The sequence below is a fragment of the Rattus norvegicus genome, chromosome 10, assembly GCF_021556685.1.
Source record: "Rattus norvegicus strain SHRSP/BbbUtx chromosome 10, alternate assembly SHRSP_T2T, whole genome shotgun sequence".
Classification (NCBI taxonomy): domain Eukaryota; kingdom Metazoa; phylum Chordata; class Mammalia; order Rodentia; family Muridae; genus Rattus; species Rattus norvegicus.
In genome coordinates, this window is record NC_141543.1 from 33706347 (window position 1) to 33725818 (window position 19472).

The 19472-nt window shown below is 44.9% G+C and overlaps 1 protein-coding gene and 1 pseudogene across 8 annotated transcripts in view; both read left to right on the forward strand.

Moving 5' to 3' along the window:
* The window catches only part of Atp10b (ATPase phospholipid transporting 10B), a 330892-nt gene that overhangs the window by 279781 nt on the left and 31639 nt on the right, over positions 1-19472 (forward strand). For all 8 annotated transcript variants that reach the window (XM_087571592.1, XM_087571588.1, XM_087571589.1 and 5 more), the window contains 5 exon segments: positions 5918-6106; positions 9475-10075; positions 12215-12324; positions 14864-14990; positions 18169-18353. In XM_087571592.1, the coding sequence (XP_087427718.1) occupies positions 5918-6106; positions 9475-10075; positions 12215-12324; positions 14864-14990; positions 18169-18353 (1212 nt within the window).
* LOC120095455 (small nucleolar RNA SNORA17) lies at positions 6736-6814 on the forward strand (annotated as a pseudogene).

The window sequence follows — 19472 nt, forward strand, 5'->3', positions numbered from 1 at the left end:
ACACACACACACACACACACACATGGGCACACACACACATGGGCACACACACATGCACACATATATAAATAGATTATGATGCTTTGAACAGAGAACTTTTGGACTTTGTCTTTTCTCTGTTTTCATGTGTGTCTGTGCGTACATATGCAGGTTAAAATGTGCAGGCACACATGGATGTCCACATGAATGTGCATGCCTATGCTTTGTATGTTCATTCACATGCACGTATGGAGACCAAAGATCAGCACATCATCCTTAACTATGCTACTACCTTATTCATATTGTAAGGTCTGTCAATCAAATGCTGAGCTGCTGATAGGACTACTTTAGCCAAGCAACTTGCTATGGGATTTCCTGTCTGTCTGCTGAAACTGGAATTACAGGTGGTCTGCCAAGTTCAGAAGTACAAGGAGTCTGGACTCCGGTCTTCACCCTTCAGAGCAAGCACTTTAACCACCAACCCATTTCCCCAGCCCAAACTTTGCTATTTAAAAAAAAAAAAAAAACAAGTCCTAGAAAATGCTTCCTATGTTAGGCACACTGTGAATTCCATAGAAAGCAACCACTGCTTTCTTTTTTAGTGGCTATTGGAACTTATTGGATAGATGAGTGGTCGTGGGTTTATATGTACATAGCAGACCTTTTACAATATCAATTTTTAAAACATTATTGCTAAGTTGGAGTGTTTGTGCAGGTTTTAGTCAATTTACTTTTCCCAAGATGTTGTACACATCCCCAAACAACAAACAGAAGGGCTTGCTTCCTCCCTACTGTGTCTGACTGTATCAGTGGTTACTGTCAGCATTTCTTTAGAATAGCCTTTCATTTATTTGGTCAGCTAATCCATCAACATTTGTTAACATCTATTCAATGGCAGATACAATAGCTAGACAGTGGGGATATAAAGTTTCATAGGGCAGTGGCCCCTCAATTTAGGTATTTACAGACTAATGAAGGAGCAAGTGGGACACTAGCAACTTCCTTTGGGACAGTGGGTATACAGAAGTATTATAAGAGATCAGCAGAGGGGAGCTCCAGCCTCCTCTTGGCCTCTGGGGAGCTTCCTGGTGAAGCTAGCACCTGAACTGGCCTTTGAGACAAGAGTGGGGGACAAACAGGGAAACTCAACCAGTAGCAGCCATCTAATGAGGAACGGGTGCAAGAATGTAAGTTGTGACAGGAGCAAAATCTGTGCAAGCAAGGTGAAGCCTTGGAGGTGCTCATCCATAGCTGGAAGGAAGGTGCAAGTCAGAGAAGTGAGGAAGATGGAGTCACAAGAGACTAGGAACCAGGCAGCCTACTTCTGTCTACCGGTGACTTAGTGGACTTCTGTATTGAGAAGCTGCTATCCCCAATCAGTAGCAGTGATGTTGTGATTCGAGTGGATTATTAAAACTTATTCAAACCAACCTAGGCAATCAGCGAACTCCATGTTCAGTTTAAGCCCTTGTCTCAAAAAATAAGGTAGAAATCAATTGAGGAAGACACCCAGCATATAGCATGATCTCTGACCTACACACACACACACACACACACACACACACACACACACACACACACACACATGAAAGGAGAATAGCAGAATGGAGGCTGACCTCTTCTATCCAAACTTCATTGTAGGAATATATTCCACCCAGAAAGGAAGAGCAATCACAGGACCGCCATGTGACACACACTCTGGCTGTTCCAGCTGCTCCTCCACCAGCAGCACACGCCCTCCTGTGAGCTAGTTAGACATGCAGGAGCCCTGGCCCATTAGAGGTCGCGTGAATTCAACCCCAGTTTTGGAAGCACCACCTTAACATTTAAGAGGTCAGGTTTAACCTAAAGAAATGTTCAACATCTTTAGTCATAAGGGAAATGCAAATCAAAACAACCCTGAGATTTCACCTCACACCAGTGAGAATGGCTAAGATCAAAAACTCAGGTGACAGCAGATGCTGGCGAGGATGCGGAGAAAGAGGAACACTCCTCCATTGTTGGTGGGATTGCAGACTGGTACAACCATCCTGGAAATCAGTCTGGAGAATCCTCAGAAAATTGGACATTGAACTGCCTGAGGATCCAGCTATACCTCTCTTGGGCATATACCCAAAAGATGCCTCAACATATAAAAGAGACACGTGCTCCACTATGTTCATCGCAGCCTTATTTATAATAGCCAGAAGCTGGAAAGAACCCAGATGCCCTTCAACAGAGGAATGGATACAGAAAATGTGGTACATCTACACAATGGAATATTACTCAGCTATCAAAAACAACGAGTTTATGAAATTCGTAGGCAAATGGTTGGAACTGGAAAATATCATCCTGAGTGAGCTAACCCAATCACAGAAAGACATACATGGTATGCACTCATTGATAAGTGGCTATTAGCCCAAATGCTTGAATTACCCTAGATGCCTAGAACAAATGAAACTCAAGACGGATGATCAAAATGTGAATGCTTCACTCCTTCTTTAAATGAGGAAAAAGAATACCCTTGGCAGGGAAGGGAGAGGCAAAGATTAAAACAGAGACTTAAGGAACACCCATTCAGAGCCTGCCCCACATGTGGCCCATACATATACAGCCACCCAATTAGACAAGATGGATGAAGCAAAGAAGTGCAGACCGACAGGAGCCGGATGTAGATCGCTCCTGAGAGACACAGCCAGAATACAGCAAATACAGAGGCGAATGCCAGCAGCAAACCACTGAACTGAGAATAGGTCCCCCGTTGAAGGAATCAGAGAAAGAACTGGAAGAGCTTGAAGGGGCTCGAGACCCCAAAAGTACAACAATGTCAAGCAACCAGAGCTTCCAGGGACTAAGCCACTACCTAAAGACTATACATGGACTGACCCTGGACTCTGACCCCATAGGTAGCAATGAATATCCTAGTAAGAGCACCAGTGGAAGGGGAAGCCCTGAGTCCTGCTAAGACTGAAACCCCAGTGAACTAGACTATGGGGGGAGGGCGGCAATGGGGGGAGGGTTGGGAGGGGAACACCCATAAGGAAGGGGAGGGGGGAGGGTGATGTTTGTCCGGAAACCGGGAAAGGGAATAACACTTGAAATGTATATAAGAAATATTCAAGTTAATAAAAAAAAAAAGAGGTCAGGTTTATGGATAAGGAACTTTGGGATCCTGGGACAGGATCGGAGATCATGAGCCTCCTTTGCCTCATAATCAAAACAGAAAATGATAGAGATGATATAAGATGAGGGTACTTCACAAAGGACTTGGTATGTATCGAATATCAGTAAAGGTAACCTCGTGATACAGCTTCCCTTCATATGGGCCCTGAGCTCACGAAAGACCTGTATGCTCCAGCTGACTAACAATAGAAGGAAACCAACCAATTGAGAGTCTGGATACCACAGAGTTCTGGCTCAAAAAAAAAAAAAAACCTGTAAATGGCCTCCTGTTTCTTTTCCTTCAAAATTACCACCCCTGGGGGAAGGAGCTGCCTTTTCTTCTGTGTTTTAAGGGCTAACTTCCCAAATGCTAATAGACCCCATAGAAAAAGAGTGGGCCGGAGCAAATAGCACTCTGAAGAGACTTGAGGGGCAGCGGCTGGTCTGGTGACTAGGTAAAAGTTGATTGCCATATCTTCCAACACCTGCAGAAGCCTTTTATAACACAGCACCATATAATTTAGAAGCAATTTAAAAAGCAGTTCTAATAAAGAAATGTCAAGGGCCAGTGAAATGGCAAAGCAGGAAAAATTGTCTGCCACCTCGCATGCTGGTCTAAGCAGTCTGATTCTCGGGAGCCACATAGTGGAAAGAGAGAACGAACTTCCAGACATTGTCCCCTGACCTCTATTCACGGTACCCCCCACACATGGACACACGCTCAAAATAAAGTGAACAACAAGAACAGAAAGAGTCAAGAGCTCATCGGCGGTGAGCAAGCACAGTACTCTAGAAAGGACTCATTCAACACTCTGCATGTGCCTAACTCCAGAAAACACCTCAAGCACAAGCCATCATCCGCACGGCACTTATAGACTCTAGAATACCTGAACAAGGAAAAAGTACCTGCTATATAATTCTGGCCTCTCTGCAGGGAAATAGAGGATTGAACGTTGATGGCCTCTGAACTTTCTTCCCACTTCTGAATGTTTGTGCAAAGTTTTAGAATCCCATTCATGCACCCTTCCCCACCCACAAAAAAATCCATTTTCAGGAAGAGGAACATTCGCATGGTCTCCCAAAGTGCTAAGAACTCAGGTTTGATATTTGAGCCAGTCCATGACATCTGGGATGGCAGACACTCAAGGCTCCGTCTCTCACAAAATCCCAAAGGCTACTACTCCCTCCTAACGTATAGGAGTGATGAGATATTCTAGAGTCAAGCTACCAAGAGTCAACTGAGAAAATACCTTCTGCTTATTGTGAGATTTTCCATGAGGCATTACACTTTGCTAGGCATGAGTTTCCTAATCTAAAGTTAGAGGTAACAGCACCAAGACAATGGCAACACCAATTGCAGAGATGCATTAAATGGTGGGTGTACTAGGAACATATGAAACACTGCATGAACAGGAGCTCTCATTATCAAGATAAACTGGCTCAGTGTTTAGACAGTATTGGCTAATCTGACTACAGAACTTTAGACAGAGTACTAATGAACCAACCCCCTGTGCCATAACCCCAGGGGAAAAAGATGCTGCACCTGTTGCACAGGGATCCCATATGTAAATTGAGCTTCACCCTGTCTAGCTAAAAGCCAGTGATTAAATCAGCCCATATCTCTGGGCTTTGGTTGAGAGAGGATTACATACATCTGCACCTGAACCTGAGACAATCTGATAGGTGTCACATAAATGCCCTGAGCTTGGGAAGGTGGAAAGCACTTCACAAATGTGAACTGCTTTTAGAAGTACAATATTCAAATGCAGAGAAGATGGATAGCACCTATTCCAGAGTGACAGTTCAAATGGAACGTTCTACAGAAACGTGAAAAATTGCAGAACTGTGGATCAGCTTCGGCTCAGAAAGTTCAAAAAGAAGCAAGAGAGAAAACGGGTCACTTGTCATCTCTGCTTCCTCCTAAAGAGTCAGGATTCTTGGCAAAAGGGCCTTGGAGCATTTTGCTAAGCAAAGCTGGCAGCACCGTTTAGTATGGCTTGCCAGGTCAACAGCACCTTCCATCCCATAATGAACTCGGCTGTGCCTTGGCCTACTTCCCTCCTCTGCCTTACAGCCTGTACCTCTGGACACTGACAGGGTAGAACTTGCTTCTGTCATCCAGAAGACATCACCGTGAGTTGAATAGAGCCTAACAGGCACCTGGCACTTCTGCGGTCACTAAGCTCTAGGTGAGACTCTGATGCGTGGGAAAGGATTCTTCTGTTGATGTGACCGGAAGCATAGAAGGAGATTGTGTGTCCAGATTGCAACCGATACCTCTAGGGTCTGCCAGAGGTAAAATTTGTGAAGAGGTATAGAAGCAGGAGGAGTTGGCAGTGCTGATGGTGATGATCTGGAGATCTTTCTAGAAGCCAGAAGTTGCAGGGAGAAAGTGGTATCTTAGGAACATGGCATACCACATGTGCATGTGCAGGGTGAGAAGAGCTGAAAGAGCCCAGTGGCAGCATTACTAGTATAAAGTTGGTGCAAAAATATTCAGGTGAGGACAGGAGGGCCCAGGCTCTACTGGAAGCAAGAGGAGGAAGGATCAAGTGATAAGAAGATGGCAGATGAGAAGAAATATTGGGGCCTCGTGACTGATGGTTCCACAGATTGACAATGAAAGATTGAATTAAAAATGAGCGGTGGTCAGTTCAGCAGAAGGGGAGGAATGTGCTGGATGCAAGACTACAGGGATGATGGTGTCATCCTTACCCTAGACGGAGCCTGCTGGGAGGGACCTCCCTTCCCAGTCCTTTCAGGAAAAGACTTCACTAGGGGCTTCTTTTTCTTCCAGGAAAAAGATGTGACTCCTGACAAAAACCTCCTGAGTAAGGTGCGAGACGCTGCCCTGTGGCTAGAGACCTTGGATACCAGACCTGCCAAGCCTTCGCACTCCACCACTGCCTCCATTGCTGACTTCTTTCTCGCCTTAACCATCTGCAACTCTGTCATGGTGTCCACAACCACTGAGCCCAGAAAGAGGGTAAGGTCCAATGATGGTTGAGAGTTGGGGGAAAGGCAGATGGGAGAGGGGAAACCCCTGATCAGAAAGACACAACTCTTTGGCACTAGCTGTAGCATCAATCAGCCCATCACTGTGAACGTTGGATCTTTCCTGTAATCTTCCTAGGTCTGTTTCCCTGATTGTAAATTAAATGGGGAAAGTTACACAGTAGCTGTTTGTGTAACCTTCAACCTCTGTCTATCCAACTGTGGGGCAGATACTGAGTAAAGAGTTATTGAACATTTGATTGTGTGCCAGGTCCCATGCTAACTACTTTCTCTATATTATTTACAACCCTGAAATTTGGATTTAACAAGTGAAGTCTCAGGTCTTAAGTAACTTAACTTAGAAAGCATGATTAACACATGGTAGAACCACATGTGGACTCTACTGTGGTTCCCAATGATATCATATCATACTGGAATCTGCTTTTATATAGGGGTTAAAACTAATTAGCTTGTGTGTTATGTGCTTGCCTTGGAAACAATGCAGAAATGTGGTTGTCTATATAGAGTTAAACAATGAAAACTTCTGAGGGTATACGGGTCTCCAGTTATCTATAGACCCAGCCAAGATCCCTGCAAGTCAGTGATAAGACTGATGATTTGTCTGCCACTAGAAGCATTGCAGGCATGGCTGCTGTGTCATATGTGCATCTGTGGGTGGCAGAGAGGAGTTCTGAACATCTGAATGATTAGTAAGCCTAACAATTGTATGGGGGAAAAAGCAAGCCTGAGATGACCACCAGTCTGCAGCCATGCGGATCCATACAGCTCCAAAGAACAGAAGCAAGTTTGAGACTAGAAGAACCCCATCTGGGACTGAGGGCCCTAGGTGGGAGTAAGCCTCAGACAGATAAGCCTCACATGAGGCCACTAGGTCAGGCAAGCGAGAAGGGAGCCTGAGATGACCACCAGACCAGTGCCATGGGGAAATGACCATCAGTCAGACCCTGAACCATCTTGTGTGGGAATGGGGGAGCAGACCATGCCAGAGATGACCCTTGTCTGGCACCAAAATTCACAAGTGAGGCATAATATTCCTGAAATGACTCCAGACACTCAGACCTCAAGCACCTCTAAGAGGAGCATGTAAGTGGTTGAGAAAGCGAAGGAGATGGGTACAATGAAGAGAGAAAAAACTGGAGATTCAAGGGTAGTGAGGAACACCCTGGTGATGCCACCTGGGACCATGGTGGGGTCCTAGCCTGTGCTGCCACTGGGGGCCATGTTTGACTGAGTCCATGACCCTGAAGCAGCAAGGATCTGTTATCACCAAAGGCCAGGTGGACATCTCTGGTCTGCTGCCTAGGGACATGTTGATATCTGAGAGCTGCAGAACTGGCTCCACTCCTTGATTGGGCATCTTGGAAGAGCTACTAGCCCTGGGGTCCTGAGAGCAGAAGAGCTGTCCCTGCCCCTCAGCAGCAGCAGCAGTTGGAAGACCAGGCCCTGCACTTCATATGGGTAGCACAGTAGAACCTGATGGCAGGGGTGCAGGTGAGCCAGCCTGCTGGTGTGAGTATGGGAGAGCTGGCCCTGCTACTTGCCTGCTGTGCAGTAACATAGAGAAGGAGAGAAGAGCCCTCTTGCCCCTTTCCATCGGTAGCAGACAGAAGACCTGGCCCCTAGGTTATCAAAGTGGGAGATCTAACCCTGCCCCTCACCTGCTGTAGCACTCGGGAGAACGGGCCCTATACCTCACTTGGGCAGTACAGTAGAACTAACCCTGAAAGTGGGGACTACAGGTAAACCAGCCCCAAAGACTTGAGTGTGGGAGATCCAGCCCTGCCTCTCCTCTGCTATGTAGTGGTGTCAGAGAGGGAGAGATCTCCCCTCCCTTTTGCCCTTAACACTGGTATTGGGCAGAAAAGTTGGCCCCAGTGGGGTCATGAAAGCAGAATTGCTGAACCTGTTTCTCATCTAAGTATCTCAGTAGAGCTTGGTCTGGGTGTGGAGGTTGAGGGTGAGCCAGCTTCAAGGATGTGAGTGGGAGAGCGACCCCTGCCTCTTGTCTTCTGGGCAATGGCACAGATAAGAGAGAGATGCTCTTCTCCCCTCTCTTATCTGTCAAAAACTATGGGTAGGCAGGAGAACTGAATCCTAGATCATGAGAGTGGTGGAGCTGGCCTAATCCTCTCTCTCAGGCCCAGATCCAGGGCTTTGAATTGGTTCACCTCAACATCTACCCCATCGATGAACTGATGGAGTACATGAAGGGACTGGTCCTACAGATCATAGCTGCAGAATCTCCATGACACAGGGCAATCATAGGATACCTGAGAGGAGTCCCAGTGAGGTTCCAGTGTTGATAGAGTAGCAGAAGCCAGAAGCCTTGTACCAAACCAACAAGTCATTGCAATGAACATTTGCAAGCAAAGAAGCGTGGGCAAAATGGTACGGTGTGAGACACACTGTGACCCACTATAGCTTCCACAATGAGATTTGTTTTTTCTCTATTGTGGAGGAGGTTGCAAGGGTGGAGGGTGGATATGAGGAGAAGGGAAGGTGAGTGGGATTAGGGTGCATGAAGTGGAATTCTCAAAGAACCAATAAAAAGTCAAAAAAAAAAACCCAAAAAACAACAATGATTTGGTGCAAACTTGTGGCTATAAAACCAAGAAAATGGGATTTGTTAAACTATAACTTCTCGTTATACCAAGCTTTCAAACCACCCAGAAAAATACCCTCATGATCAAACATTTTCTGTGATATAGAGGAGGCAGATAGCACAATCTGAGCAAGCAACTGTTTTTGAGAAGAACTATTTTAGGAAAGCTGCTGTCCAACTTCGGTTTTCAAGTTAATGAGAGGGCTGGCACTAACACATAGCTCCAAGCTAATTGCTGGACCCAGACTCAGGACTGAGTCCCAACTTTATTACCAAAACACTGAGGTGTCCTGGCAAATCTCTTCAACATCTGGGTGCCTGCTTTCCACACCCATACTCTCGGTAGCCCATGGAATTTCAGGGAAAATTGAATGTAATGATTCACACGAAGAGAAAGCAGCTTACCATATGATGAGTTGGGAGAAAGAGTGCTGTAGAGAGACTCGCTTTCAACCCCTTTCTTCCTTTCCACCACGACCAGAGTGGGATGTTTGGAAACTATACAAATATGAGCCCTGGCCACACCTAGAAAGAAAAGAAACATCTGCATTAATGCTCTCTTTGTATGGGTGGGAAGGCTGAGATCCACAGAACACATGGGCCTGTGTGTGACCATGCTACAGGTCTATGACCACAGAAGACCCAAATAATGCTCTGATGGCAGAATGACTTTCATGTTCTGTATAAGACAGCTTGCATGCTTGGAGTAATATTGTACTTTCCTCCCTCAACCACAGGTCACCACTCCACCAGCCAACAAGGCTCTGGGGACTTCCTTAGAAAAGATTCAACATCTCTTCCAGAGGCTGAAGCTTTTGAGTCTCAGCCAATCATTCTCATCCACAGCTCCCTCTGACACAGATCTAGGAGAAAGTCTGGGGCCCAATGTGCCCACCATAGACGCCGATGAGAAAGATGATGCATCTGTGTGCAGCGGGGACTGCTCCACTGACGGTGGCTACAGGAGCAGCACGTGGGAACAGGGTGACAACCTGGGGTCTGAATCAGGCACTTCTCTGGAGGAGGGTCTGGAGGCCCCAGCTCTCAGCCTTGATGGACCAGAGCTGTGCTACGAGGCTGAAAGCCCTGATGAGGCAGCCCTAGTCCATGCAGCCCGGGCCTACAGTTTCACACTAGTGTCTAGGACACCTGAGCAGGTGACTGTGCGTCTGCCCCAGGGCATCTGCCTCACTTTTGACCTCCTTTTCACCCTGGGCTTTGACTCTGTCCGGAAGAGAATGTCAGTAGTGGTGAGGCACCCACTGACAGGCGAGATCGTCGTCTACACCAAGGGTGCGGACTCAGTTATCATGGACCTGCTGGAAGATCCAGCCTGTGGTGAGTTACCATTATCGGGCCCAGAAACACAAGTCCTAGAGGCAATATGGAAAGGTGACAAGGAGCCCAAGTTAAAAGTCACTTACTCTAATGTCCCAATGGGACCCAAGCCCATGAGATACTCTCAAAACAAAGTCTTTAGAATACACTGAATTATCCATTACCTAGACTTAGAGAACTGAGGTGTTCATTAATACGTTCAAGACTCTGTAGAGTGTTTTATAAGAGAAGCCATTTTATCTTCGCATTTCCCAGTTTGCAGGTTTCTACATTCACTAAAATATTCATTAGTCATGCCCATATCCAGGTTTCTTGCTACCAAAACATCCATTAGTCACATCCTAGAGCGCATTGCAGTCCCTCAAGTATCTCTCTATATTATCATTTTCCCCAGTGCCCACCCCCACCAAGATGGGTTTTCATAAACTTGTACAGGGCCAGAAAAAAGTTCCAGAGTCCCTGCGTATCCGTGTCCAATTTTGGAGAAGCATGAATTGGTGTGCAACCGCATCCTGGTTGCTAACAAGGAGAAGACAGTGATAGGGTTATGATTCTCCCTGGATACTGGATCCCAGCCAAGCTTCAGAATTGCCCAGGCAGCCCGAGCCTCCTGCCTTATCAGCTGTGGATCACAGCCAAGAGGTTCATGGGGACTGATTAGTGTTTAGAATGAGAAGGGAGCTAATTAGTTCTCTTCAGCCTCGGACTCTGGCAGACAAGTGCTTCGGAGCTGACTGGGGAAGCCATAGCACCCTGGGCAACGGAGCCACGTTGCCCTGGAGATGTTTATTTATTCCGTCTTCACCTGATTGCAGAAATGGGTTGGAGAGGCTGCCAATAAAAACCACAATCACAGTGTTACTGCCTTAGGAGAGAGAGGGAACATTTTGAAAGGGAGGAGAGAGATAAGATCAAGTTTAGTGTATCAATGATGCTTGATCATTCAGTTTGACTGTGAGGTTCCTGGCAACCTGATGGGAGAAAACCAAAGGGCTCACAAGGGTGAGCTTCAAAAGGGATGGCTCAATTTGGCGTTGCTTACATGAACACTGTACTTAGGTCATTTGATCAATGAGGAAATAATATGTGAAAAGATGTTTATATTGGACAAAGATATACTTATTGGACTTCCTTGTACTTAGGGCACTATTAGAAACTATCTTTAGCTTGGCATGGTCTAAAGGAATGGGTGTGGTGCTCAAATTCTTTTCATTCCTGAGGATCTCTCTAAAACCTCTGTCCAGCACTGGTAAGGGATTCTAAAGACTTCATTGCTCAGATTTACAGAGCGCTGTAATTGATAACTGATGCCTATCACAGTTTGGATGACGAAAGGACAGTGTCAGGTCCTGTCCCCAACCATCCCAGCTGGTTAGACTACTAGACTATTCTTACTATCTAATAGAGAAAATAAAATAAATCTTATTTCTTTGGAAAGAAATAAGCTATGTGGAACTTTAACACAGGGATTTTTGAACAAGGAAGTGAGGTATTTTTCACACTAGAGTTACAGAAAATGTGAAAGCTATTTTTTTTCCTAACACCATCCTTCATATTGAAAAAAAGCCTAAGTCAGCAAACCCAATGCACTGAAGAAGTCTGCTAATGAGATCCAGGTTTGCAGCTGTCTTGGAACTGAGCTTGACAAGAACTACTGTAGATGACAGGGAGGATGATGGGTTGTCTAAGTTTCAGAGAAGAGTTTGCAAAGTTGGGGAGCTCTCCAGACAAGGCTAGATACTGAAAATCTACCTTGGGTACCAAAAACACAGAAGTTCCTAGCCCCTGACCCTCCACCTGATGTTAGCATATCGTTGTATTAACTTTCTAGGCGGTTCCCTTGTAAGCAGATGTATTTGAACAATCTCTTAGATTACCTCCCTTCCTTAAGTAGCACTTTTCCCAGCCAGGCTTTTGAAGAAAAGCTCTAAGAAGCAGACAGCGTGGAGACTCATAGAATTATCATTTTCCAAGGCAGTCTGTCATCAGAAGATCTCTTCCTCGTTCCTAGGGAGGGCTAGAAAGGGGACTCCTCTTTTAAGACTGTTGTAGTTAACCAGAAAGACTCCAGGAAGTTGAGGGTGAAGCTCCCTGAGCATTTGCCCATGGCTTCATGGGGAAACAACAACTATTTGACAGGGAATGATATTGATGTGGAAAAGAAGCTGAAGAGAATCCGAGCCCGGACCCAAAAACATCTGGACTTGTATGCAAGAGATGGCCTTCGAACCCTGTGCATTGCTAAGAAGGTGAGAACTGATCGGCCTGCTGGCGTGCCCCAGATGTTAGCGTAGCTGAGTGGCCTTCACCTCAGTCTGTGTGTGTGTGTGTGTGTGTGTGTGTGTGTGTGTGTGTGTGTGTGTGTGTGTGAGAGAGAGAGAGAGACAGACAGACAGACAGACAGACAGACAGACAGACGTCAACATTTACCTCATTCACTCCAAACTTATTTTGAGACATAGTCTCTCACTGAACCTGGAGCTGCACAGAATGGCCACCAAGCCCCAGGAATCCCTCCAGTCTCTGGAGCCTCCACAGAACTGAGCTTACAAGAAGCAGGTCTTCAAGTTACATGGCAAGCACTTTACTGACTGATTCACCTCCCCAACTGTTCTTCCTTCCTTCTTTTCTTTTTTCCTTCCTTCCTTCTCTCCTTCTTCCCTTCCTTCCTTCCTTCCTTCCTTTGTTTCTTACTTTCTTTATAAAAAACTTCTGGTTTCTTTTATTGTTTCAAAGTTAACATTCTTGGCTATTAACTCTAGGACCATGCACATATATTAAATAAGGACTCCACCACTAGGCCTTTGCTTGGTGGTGGTAATTATATTCTTAGTAGCTTTTTGGAGCAAAATCTCACTGAGTTGTCCAGGCAAGCCTTGAACTTGTGATCATCTGCTTCAACTTCCTAAGTCACTGGGATTATGGTTCTACATCACACCTGGTTAGATTTAACTATCTGACTCAAGACCAAAATCTATAATTGTGACAATTTTGCTGAGGCAGAAATCTGAACAGAAAACTACATATCTGTGCCTTTAACCATTCTCTATCTTCATTGTATCTGTAATGGGTGACCTGCACTTCATAAAGGTATTTATTTATTTATTTATTTATTTATTTATTTATATTTATTCTTTGAAAATTTCATGCATGTACTCAAGGTGTCTTGATCCCATTCATAAATTTTATCTTCAAAGTGGTCTTTTAATTTTTGAATTATTTGTCTACATTAAAATTTGGAGAGGGTGTGTATGTGTATGTGTGTGTTCACATGAATGAAACCTAGCTTTCTCGTTTCTCTTGAGAATCTGAGTCTTCATTGATGGCACCAATTTGCATAACTATGTAGCAGCTGACCCCTGTGATGAAGATGTGTTCAGCTGTGTTCTGATCTTGCCTAGCAGCCCCACCATTAGCTATTGCTTTACCCTTGGCTCTGACGTGGCCATACAAACCCCTCATCTCTTGCTCTCAGATACTTGACTTTGCAGCCCCTACAAAAGAGGTAGGAAGGGGGGACAGAGCAAAAGCGTCTGATGAGATATGTAATATCTGGTAGGAATGCCATGATGCTCATACATTTTTAGGTAGCCAGAATCAGCTTCCCTTCCACAGACTCCCAGAGCTGCCTATCTGATTCATAGAGATTAAATATACTCACTTTAAAACCAGGTCCAGCTCTTACTCTTGCCCTCTTCCTCCTTTGTCCCTTCTCTCCCTGTTCCCCTTCCCCCTTCTTTCCACGTGCTCATGGCCAGCCTCGTCTTCTACTCTTTTTCTTCTCTCTCTCTCTCTCTCTCTCTCTCTCTCTCTCTCTCTCTCTCTCTCTTTCTCTCTCTCTCTTCCTCTCTTGTCCCTCTCTCTTGTCTTGTCCTTTCATTAAACCTCTCCACATTGGAAAAAAAAAAAACAGGTCTATCTAGGTACAAGTCCCAATCTTACTACTTTTTGATGCGTCTTTGGGATAGCTTATTACAGGATAACTATACCCTCAGCACTGTCTGTTTTCCATAAGTCTGTGCCTATTGTGTCTCCTGTTGTACATGGCCCAGAATGGTAGCGTAGGCCTTTAATCCTAGCTCTTAGGAGGCAGGGGCAGGTAAGAGTTCCAAGCCAGCCAAGCCTACATTATGAGGTCCTGTCTCAAAACAAACAAACAAAAAAGACCTATGTACCCTTGATTTTTCCTATTGTGCCACACAGAAGGACTCAATTAATATTTGGTGCTTGTATAAAAAATCATTTATAAAAAGAGAATGTATACGTTTAACATGGTGGGCCAAAGGTTCTCTGAGACTCCAAAGTAAAAAGACTTCATGTCTGTATATTTGGTCTACAAGCCACGGAAAATATGGCTGCTGCTTTCTCGGTGCAGTACTGGATCAGAAATGGGGTCAAGTTCATTGCTCCTTCATAGTACTTCCATTTTCTCTTCCTCATGACTCCATGTGTCCTTTTAAATATTTTTATTAATTCCTTGATAATTTCATACAATATATTTTGACCATGTTCACCCCCTCCAACCCCTCACCTTAACTTCTCCTGGAATTGCCCTACCTCTCTACCACCACAATAACCCATCAACTTCATATTATCCATATTCTGGGCATAAGGCTATCTAAGGTTTAATCTTTCATCAACTTATGCATTCAAAATATCACTGTGGAGAATTCCATGCCCAATTCTGTGAAGTCTACAGGCTTACAGGAGGCCAGCATATCAGTAACAAGGAAGAATTCCATTTGCTGATCCATTCAAGGTTACTGATAATCCTCTTCTGTCTCATAGGTTGTAAATGAAGAGGACTTCCAGAGGTGGGCCAGTTTCCGGCGTGAGGCTGAGGCATCCCTTGACAACCGAGAGGAGCTTCTAATGGAGACAGCCCAGCACCTGGAGAATCGCCTCACTTTACTCGGTAGCTAAAAATAAGACATCACTACAGTAAAAACAGAGAGAGGAATGCTACAAGTTAAGAAAGGAACTCTTAGCCAGGATTCTGATGCTGCTACAATTTTGTCTCAATTATGAACCTTCCCTGGGTTTTCCCAGATATTTGGCATAATTGGGCCATGCCAACAGCCAGTCCTGTCCTGAGAGGATTCCTGGACTCCCTTTTGGAAGAAGACGCCCATGAGTTTGGCTTCTTCCCCAACAGCAAACTCCTCTGCTCAATCAAATGTTGGTTGTACACCTACCATGTGCATGAAGTAACATGCTAGGCTTAGCAGCTGGAGTGAGAAATGGGGATCACAGCCTCCACATTCTCATAGCTCAGAATCCAGCCTGGATGACTATACCAGTCATACCATCACATGGGAAGTGATAAGAGCTGGGACAGAAGATGTACAGATTGGGTAGGAATGAAAAATAGGAGGTACCAACTCACACTGGGGCCAAGAGGGTTTGGAGAGGCCACTAACTAAAAAGATAAGTTATTCAGAAAAGGGGAGGGAGACTCATAACAGAATACAGAGGCTAAATGAAAGGCAGGAAGTAAGGTCTGAGGAGAAGTGGAAATGCCAGAGATTTGCTTTAGCTGGACTACAGAGTATAAAGGAGAACTGATAGGAGGCCAGAGGATCCCAGTTAATGAAGGGCCATGTAAATCAAGTGCTCATGGGGTGCTTTAGTAAAATCATGGGGCTACCACTATATAAAGGATAGGCTGATGATCCAGGGGCAAGAGGAGAGACTGGTTCAAAGACAGGCTGGATGTCTGTAGGAAGAAGAGCATTGCAGAGTTGAAGAGTGAAAAGCTTTGCTTGGGAAAATTAATCTCCTCCTGTCTTGGGAGAGACACCCTTGTCTCTAATCACTCTGAGGCCACTAGGACAGAAGAGAAGAAGCAGGAAGGAGTTTAGGTTTAGAGGATTTTTGCACAGACCCCCAACAAGAACGAATTAGGGGTGTGCACTGGCCACTAAGCCAAAAGCCATCTTTCATTGCAACAAGATGGTGAGACCTTGACACGTAGCAGCAGATTACCCGGACAGCCTTCAAACAGAAGTTTTACTCCTTAGCACCTTCTGCCTCTTGCCTTGTGTCTTGGCTTCAGGGAACCTATATTTGCTGCCTCAGAAGCTCTGACACTTCTAAAGCTGGAAACAAGAATCGTTTTTACAAGAACCAGAAGGCGCTAGTCCAGAGCAGTCTACCCTCCATACAAGGCCACAGGCAGTCACCTCATCTGGGGTTCCCACCACTCTCTCACCTCCTGGATATGTCTGTGGCTTCAGGGTAGCACCAAGTCTCAGCTGCAGCATGATATTCATCAGCTGGCTCTACTGAATGACTCACTTGTCAAAGCCTGTCAGCTTCCCTGTCTAGGAGAGGCGTTCACAACCTTCCTGTTTCATTTTCTCTTTCACACAAATAAATGTGTTTTTCCTCTTCCTTCCACACAGTCTCCCTGTACGGTAAATCGATTTCCTGAGCTCACCTTGCAGGCTAAACCTCACAGAGAAAGATGATATTTAAACCATCACTGCCCATAGAGTTGTTTACCTATGTATTTGTACCTGAAATACAAAACAGGCACATTTGAAGAGAAATTGGTCCCTTTTTTTCACCTCAAGGTGGCTGGGAAATGTGACTCAAAGGCAGAACCCCATGACTGCCAAAAATGCTTTGCGGCCTTCACATTACATCTCAAAATACAAGTTCTTTTTTTTTTTTTTTCAATATGCAGCCAATGTAACTGCTTTGCCAACACTTCAGCACTCTGGATTGTTCAAAGAGACAAAACCTCTGCTTCTACTCTAAGTGAAATGGTTAGCCATTAGCGTGTGATTCAGAATGAATCTCATTCTAAATGCAGATTGAGTTTTGATTAAGCATTTAGTAACTATCTAATATGTGGGTATATATTCATCAGGGTTGAGACAAAGCTCTAGATCATCCACAAATGATGGCACCTGCGTGTCTAAACTGCACCATGAATAGTAGCAAAAACAAATGGGAGTCCCTATTAAGTCTGCTCTGATCTGTGCCAGAGCAAGTTTATGTCTCGTCTCTTCAATACTTACTACCTTGGGTCAGTACACACCACCACCAGGTCTCCTCTGCATTCCTATTTAGTCCCTGAGAATCTCTTATCTGGACTATTTAATTTCCAATCCATTTTCTAGAATGATCTGAAAAGACACACCTGATCCTGTCCCTCCCCAACTTAATGCCCTTTAATGGATTTCTTTGCACCCAAATGAACCGCATATCCCTCAAGGCCCTGACACGACCCCAAAACCCCTTTCCCTCTCTTTCCCTCTCTCACTTCTTCTGACTTCTTTCCAATCATTTCCTGCTTTGAATTCTAGGCCTTCACACATATTGGTCCCTTTACCTGGGATGTTCCTTTACCGCTGCCATTGATCTTCCTGGTCTGAACAGAAATGGTCTTTCATCAGCAAAACTTTTCCTTGACTTTCGAGGTGAAGCTGTGTCCACTCACAAAGCACTCAGATCTTCTTGCCATGTAGCTCAATTATAAACCTTCATCCAATAACGAGTTCTGGACAGGTAGCAATTGTCCTCCCTAGGGTTGCTAGTGTTGTGATGAAACACCTTGAACGAAAGAAAGCTGAGGAAGAATGGGTTTATTTGGCTTCTGCTTCCACATTATTGTTCATCCTTGAAGGAAGTCAAGTCAGGAACTCAAATAGGGCAGGAAACAGGAGGTAGGGGCTGATACAGGGACCAAGGAGGAGTCAGTTTACTGGCTTGCTCCTCATAGCTAGTTCAACCTGTTTTCTTATAGAACCCAGGAGCACCAGCCCAGAAGTAGCCACACCCACACAATAAGCTATACTGGGCTAGGCCTACCCACATCAAACACTAACAAAATGGCCTATTGGTTTGCCTACAGCCCAATCCTACAGAGTTATCTTCTCAATTGGGGTTCCCTTCTCCAAAATGACTCTAGCCTATGTCAAGTTGACATAAAATTAGCCAGCATACCAATCATCTCTATCTGGTTCCTGGTTGCATCCAATGTGCATAGACTAATACAGAAAACATAATTGATGAATGGCTGTGTAATGATGTGGGGAAAGTAAGCTGCCACACACTTGACATACTGTGCTCCCATGTCTTTCCAGGAGCCACTGGGATTGAAGATCGACTCCAAGAAGGGGTTCCAGATACCATCGCTGCACTGCGGGAGGCTGGAATCCAGCTCTGGGTTTTGACAGGAGATAAACAGGAGACAGCCGTCAATGTCGCACATTCCTGCAAACTGCTGGATCAGGCTGACACCGTGTACTCCATTAACACAGAGAATCAGGTGAGGCCAAAAAGGGATTGAATGTTGATATACTTAGCATCCCCTCAGTTAACTCTTTAGATCTTGGTTCTCAGATGATCTGAAAGACATTCAACCCATCATCCAATAGTCCATCATCCACATACTTAGTAAATTGGTCATTTTGATGTTGCTACTTAACAGAAAGTGGGCCTCCCAACTGCTCACCCCACCCCAGCTAGTCTGCTAGTCTAGACACCAAATCTAGCATTCTGCTCTCTTGCCAGGCTAGTGCAAGTCACATACCGCACTCGTTTACTCAATTGTCAGTGTCTTGCTGGATAACATTTACCCCCCTATAGAAAAGTCCCACGTAAACTGAAATTACCCAGCGCTAAACTTTCAACATCAATTTATATGTCATGGAGCAGCATCCTGAAAGGAATAATGCATTATGGGGGTATGTCATGATGGGATGGGAGAGAAGGTTTAAGAAACAAAGCCAGAAATTAGTATTTTCCACAAGAGTAGGTTGCGCAAAGTGTGAGGATCAGGAAATTATAGAATGAAACCTAATGAATGTCTTCCAAGCTATCGTGTTTGTATTCAGGAGGCAGGCATGGAAAATGAAGTAAGGAATGTGGAAAGTGAGTGTATCCCCTGTCAGTGGAGCAGGGATGGGATTCAGCAGACCTGGATAAAAGGAGCAATATACCCATGGGTCAGTTGGAAGAGAGAGCCTGGGAACATAGTGTATACCATGGGAAAGGAAGAGCAGAAAGGCAGGTGAGTGGAAGCAATCAGAGTGGGAGAGAGAATGCTGGCCTCTCACTGGCTGAGCTAGACCCCAGAAGAGAAGTTTGGCTTTTATACTATGAAGAAAGATGCATTATTTGAGGGGGGTTATAAGATTCTCTTCTTTGGGAGAGAGTCATTAGGTCTATGACTGGAAGGAATCACCACAGCACTGTTTACTGCAGGCTCCTGACAATGTTAAATATTCAATAACTACAACTATTGTGATTAAAATGTGAGAACAAGCGGATTCATGTTTAGCTGTGAACATCACAGTTCCAGTGACTGTATGGTTCAGTCCAGAGGAATTTATGTAACTAGAACCAACATCCAGCAAGAATCACCCCATTATCTTTCTTAAATTAA